Genomic DNA, 6,000 nt, shown 5'->3' with positions numbered 1-6,000 from the left:
AATTTTGGATACAGTGGAAGAAATGTCTAAGAACCATTAAGTTTGTCTCAGGAGAGGTCTACTTGCTACTTTTGGGGACCAGAGAAACTGCTTCAGTATTTTGGGGAGTTGAACCACATGAGACAGCAAAAATCAATCCCTGTCTCCCATTCTCAGTTACTACCTTCGTTTTAAGCAGGAGAAAACATCTAAAGCTATAGAAGTAGAAGAATTCTGGAGTCTTGACAGTTGCTTCTGGGGCTTGACGCAAGTGTTAAGGCATCTGCCTTGCCAGAGATAGCCTAAGATGGACCTCGGTTTGATCTCCTGGGGTCCCATAGGGTCCTCCAAGCCAGGAGCGATTTTTGAGTGCCTATCCAGAAGTAACTCCTGAGCATTACTGGGTGAGGTCCCAAAACAAAAACAAGCAACAACAAACAAAAACAAACAAACAAACAAAAAGAGCCATGATAAGCAAAGCTTTTCCCCCTCCTTATCCTCTACCTAAATTTACTATTTGTTAATTTTAGCACTTTAGTGCCTGGTCCATGAAGACACATCTTGCTTTTCAGCTTTGTGTAAGAATTTCACGTATTATCCTTAACTGTCTCTCCTTGAACTGCTATGTTCCTCACTCTCTCTGCTTCAGCCCAAATGTTTCCTTTCCAGCTCATAACATTCTCTTCTGCCATGGGGAGTTTGGATCACAATGATAAAATTCAGAAATGAAGGCAGTATTTTGTAGGGTTTGAAGTAAGAAAATGAAATGCTTCCTGGTAGATTTTCAGACTACAAACTTGTGGCACTGACTTGCTTAGAGCTGGAGATAGACATGTGTGCTATTCACATGTTGTCATGAATAGAGAAGCAAAGACACTCAATATCTCTGTAGTACTCAGTATACAATCATCCTTCTAGCTTCCAAACCCTTTAATCTAAGTCATGTTAAGCATGACGTGATGGCTTAAATATACCTAAGGACAGCCTGGGGTCTATATGATAAGGATAATACATCTCTTTCTTTAAGATCACCTTATAATAAAACTCACGAGTTTTTCTCTGTGGGTAGGTGTTAACCAAATAAATCTTTTTGCTTGTTTGTCTTTTAATTTTGGGCCACACCTAGTGAAGCTCAGGGTTACTCCTGGCTATGGGCTCAGAAATCCCTCCTGGCTTGGGGGACCATATGGGATGTTGCGGGATCAAACCGCAGTCAGTCCTAGGTCAGCAGGTGCAAGGCAAATGCCCTACTGCTTGTACCACAGTTCCGGCCCAAAACCAAATAAATCGTATACTAAGGGACAGTTTATTTTTTGCTCATTTTTCTGTTTTCTGACCATACTCACTGATGATTAGGGGACATTATTCATTGATCTTATTGCTCAAGAGACATTCCTGACAGTGTGTAAGGAGCCATGTGGTATTGGAAACTGAACCTGAGTATTTATTTATTTATTTTTAAGTTCTATCACTAAACATATTTGTTTGAGAAATTTGTGGCTTTTGAAATTTGTATTTCTTTTTTTTTTTTTTGAAAAATTGTCTGCTCAATTCCATTGTCTTTTTGTTTTTAACTTGGGAAATTTGTTGTATTAGTAAATTGTACAAGTTCTTTATGGTTTTTCAACTTTATGTAAACACTGTAGTTTACAAAATTGTTCACAAAACAGTAATTTGGGGCATTCAGTATTCCAATACCAATACCACCATCAGTGTGACCTTTCTTCCACCATTGTGCTTAGTTCCCACCCATCCTGCCAAGCTTGTGACCACCTGCTCCAAAACCTCCTGGATCTGTAGAATTGGAATGATTCTTAGCCAGTTCCTGTTCTAGGGGCCCAAGGGTTTCCAGCTCCGAGACTGGCAAATCCAGGAATTTCATCAGCTTAGCTTGGCAACTCTTCTGAGATTAGTCATGAAACTGTGAACCTGGGCCATTGTTTATATGGTGGAGTCTGTAGGGTTGAGTGAGGCTGCAGAGGCTTCTAGCACAGGTAGGGAATGGGAATGGTGCTGGAGGGAGGCTGCTGTTCCCCCTCTCTGAGAAAACCCCAGTGGACCTAGAGTTATTGTTGGTTAGGTGTTTCTGCAGAGATAAATTGTGTAGCAGTGAAGTTGGATTATTTGCATGGCGGCAGCTGTGGGCTATGGGTGTAGCTGCCAGTAGTTCAAGGGGGCTGAACCTAGGTATTTAGTGTATAAAACATGAGCTCTAGATATTTAGATGTCTTTGTTACCTGATAGTTTATTCTTTAGCAGAGCCCAGATACCTTTAAATATTGAATCTGCTGATTTAGCTGCTAGAAGTCAATTGAATATAGGAAGATATCTCTAAGATATTTGAACTTAGAAATACATGTATATGTGTGTATTTGCATATATACTACACATATGCAAGTTAAATATATGCATGCACAAGAATAAAAATATAAAATGATATTAAAATTTATATTAATATGAAAGAGAATTATGGAAAAAGAATTTAGTATTATGCAAAGAGACTTTAAGGAGAATTTAATATTGTTTATACTTGTTTTTCAAAGAAAAGTTAAAATCAAAGATTAGTAAAAAATTACGTTTCAACAGGAATTTATTTAAATACATAAGTCTCTTCTCAAAGTGATTGTACTATTTTCCATGAGAGGTCTCTCCTTTGATTTACTTCCGTCCATTCTGCTTCAAAATTAAAACTTTGACTTGGCTTCTCTAGGCATGTTCATCAGACTGAGATGGGCCAATCAAGATGATATGAGATGATCTACTGGCAGATCTAAGTTCAAGCTCTATTGAAAAATAAAATCCTTGGGCACCCTGGCCGAAGTCATCTTAGGTTTCTTCTGCTTCTTCTTTGCCAGGAAAATATTCAGGGGTAGGATTACTGTGTATTCATGGCACACTTGGATAACAGTGGCAGTAATGTCTAAATAGGGAAGAGCTCTTACACACTCACCAACTTTCTTCAGAGTTACAATGACACACTTGTCAAAAAACTGATGTTCTGTATCATGTTTCATAATAAGCTTTCGTCCAGACGGCTGCAGAAGTTTTCAAGGTCCTGGAGGGAGATAAAATCATTAGTAAGTGAGACTCATACAAAGAAGGAACTCTATGTAATACCTATTATTTTTTAAATTACAGTCACATCTACCCATCTACCAGGACTGGGGAAACAGGTGGGATACAGATCTCCTCTCAGCAGTGATCCTTCTGGCAGTATGGACCAGGTGGTACAGTGCGCAGAATACACTAATGTCACCCCAGGGGTTCTTTGTGATGCTTCTTTAAAAAGTATTCTAGGGTTAAGGCACCTATCCAGCTTGTAGCTAACTCTTTTTTCATCCCTGTCACCACATGATTCCATAACTTTTGCAAAGTACAGCTCTGGAGTCCTTCCTGTTCCAAGAACTATTGGGAAAACCTGGATAATTGATAGCATTTATGATTCCAGGCAGCACTCATCCATAGGCCCTGACATTGAATAATAAGCCTAGTTGACCATAAATTATTTGTACAGATCTGTGGTCTTCTGCATATATCCCTTGGATGATATCTGAAAACCTTTTCTAAATCTGTCACCATGTATTTTTTATTCCATTAACCCTCAAGTGACCATGGTTACTGTTTTGTTTTTGATTTAACCTCAAGAACAAGAGAACATTATTAAACCTAGACCAGTTATGATCAATTTGATCAGAACAATATTGTCTAAAAGACTTTGAGTTGAGGATAGCTTTTTATTTCCCATCAGCCTTACCACTATTGTTAAGGCAAGTCTGGGATGCATGAAAAAGGATCAGTTATCCCTACTTGGCATATTGACACACTGGGGCTTCCTTGATGTCACAGGTTTCTAAATTTGCTAACCAGGACATGATATTTGGAAGGTTCCTCCTGCCACTTAAATATCAAAGCACGTCAAGTTCTGAAGAGAATGCAAAGACAAAACACCTAGTTCTGATTTTAAGAAACTTGATATGTAATTTGATATTAAAGCTCTAAGTTACTTGAGGGCAGTTTTAAGAATTAGTATCATCATTACTACTCTTGATGTGGTTCCTGGGAGAGTCTCAGATCCATGCTTGGGTATAAAGATGTCCCTAATAAAGGCTGTTGAGTGAATGATTCACAGGCAAATGAGCTGGCTGGAGCCCAGTCGTGGCAGGAAATGAGAACCAGAAAACTGTGAGTCCAGAGAGACTGTTATTACCTGGAAATATCTCCAAACGCTGTCAACATGGGCTTTGACACATACAGCAATCCATGCTTGGCACAGAGTGATTTCACCAGAGGTGCCACCTTGTGATAATTATGACGTGGCATTGTTGGGAACAGACTAGGGAAACAGATGGAAGATTGTATTCATACATCAAGAGAAAACTAAATGACTTTAATCATGGCTTTTTGGATTTATATACTAATTAAACTGAGCCAGCATGCAAGCTCAGTCTTGACCTGGCATGAGAACTTTCTTCTACTGTGCAGAGAAGTTCAGAAACTATTGCCAAAACACTCTCAGTCAACTAGTAGCAAATGTTTGAGAGGGGAATTAATATTAGCTTTCTATACAGTGTTTTTTTTTTAAATCTAGGTTAAATCAATGTATTTGTAAAGAACTGTAGGTCCTATTTTCTTCTCTCTCTCTCTCTCTCTCTCTTACACACACACACACACACACACACACACACACACACCTCATCTGCCATCTCTCCTTGGCTGTCTTTCTTTCTCTAGGCTCCTTCACCAGCTCACATATATTTAAGTCCTGCACCATGAACTGGTGAATATTTAAAAAGCTCTAGTGATGTAGGGTGAAAGTGCTAGGATAGAAATGAGAAATGAGGAAAAATGGGTTTTTATCCAATATCTGCACCAATCAGTCAGATAACTTTCTTGAGTTTTCACCTTCTTCCAGAAAAATACAAAAAAAAATTCTTTCTCATTTTTATAAGAACTAATATGCAAGAAAGGATGCCAACTCCCCACAAATTCATAGGTATAAATTCTTTCTTTTTCTGCCAATCTCAAGGACGGCTTTGCTAAAGCGGATGTGTAAAATCCTTCCCCTGAATATTCTGGAAAGAATAGCTCTCCAACTATCACTATTTTCTCTTTCTTTAGATCACACATATTTAACTGACCCAGGATACTACCAAGCAAACTAACAGATTATTTTAACTGGATAATCTAAATGATAAGTAGAATTCTTTTGGTGGAGGCTTGACAACAAACAAAATATAAGGAAAACAACCCCCTGATCCCCCCAAATTCATAGAAATCTGAAAACTTAGTACTAAATCCCATTCTCATTACCCACAATTCCTTTCTTCCTCACCACTGATGCTAAGTAACAGATCTTAGAGAGTTCTAGTTAATCTCTTGTCTCTGAGATACCCACATCAGGACTCATGAGAGAGGATAATTAACATATGATAGTGCCCCAGTCATTTATGTCATCACTATTATCACTCACTGGTGCTCAATTTGGAAGTTCAGGTGTCCAGAGAACCAGTCATTGAAAAAGGAATGTTCTGCATTACAGGTGACCAGGACCTAAAAAAGTGAATTTTGCATTAGACGTTAATGAGCCCAGCTACCAAACAAAGCATATTTATTCTTTTATCTACTCATTGATCAAATATTGATTTATTACTTCTTTTTTGTAGGAAACTGAGTGACTGAAAACAAAAAGATATAGAACATCCAAAGAATATGATGGATATTGAATCTTCTCAGGTTGATTGTTCCAGGTAGACAACTTTGGTGGAAGGCAAATCCCCTTTCTGCCTCTGAAAGCAAAGCAGCTTATCTCCACCACCTCTGACACAGAAATGGCCCAACTCCAATCTGAATGGCCCAGCACTTATCAAACTGCCAAGTCACGGAATTATTACAGATCTCTAGATCCTGGACTGTGCAGTCAATTGGCACCTCAAACTTTCACAGTACTGTGAGCCCAGCAGGATTACAACAAATTTGATGGGAAAGTTGCATAGAAGACTAGCAAGGTCAATGGGCCTAAAC

The 6,000-nt window shown here is 38.6% G+C and overlaps 1 protein-coding gene across 1 annotated transcript in view; it reads right to left on the bottom strand.

Annotated features, from left to right (window-relative positions):
* Window positions 1-2,982: 2,982 nt before the first annotated feature.
* Window positions 2,983-6,000, bottom strand: part of LOC126018704 (fatty acid desaturase 2-like protein FADS2B) — a 45,576-nt gene continuing 42,558 nt past the window's right edge. Inside the window, exons 10-12 of the mRNA XM_049780802.1 lie at window positions 5,450-5,529; window positions 4,187-4,312; window positions 2,983-3,034 (exon numbers count right to left, since the gene is read on the bottom strand). Coding sequence (XP_049636759.1) covers window positions 2,983-3,034; window positions 4,187-4,312; window positions 5,450-5,529 — 258 coding nt within the window. The remainder of the gene's footprint in view (window positions 3,035-4,186; window positions 4,313-5,449; window positions 5,530-6,000) is intronic.

Source organism: Suncus etruscus, chromosome 9, assembly GCF_024139225.1.
Source record: "Suncus etruscus isolate mSunEtr1 chromosome 9, mSunEtr1.pri.cur, whole genome shotgun sequence".
NCBI classification, from domain to species: domain Eukaryota; kingdom Metazoa; phylum Chordata; class Mammalia; order Eulipotyphla; family Soricidae; genus Suncus; species Suncus etruscus.
The sequence above is the reverse complement of the archived record's forward strand: the minus strand, read 5'-3'. Positions and strand labels throughout refer to the sequence as shown.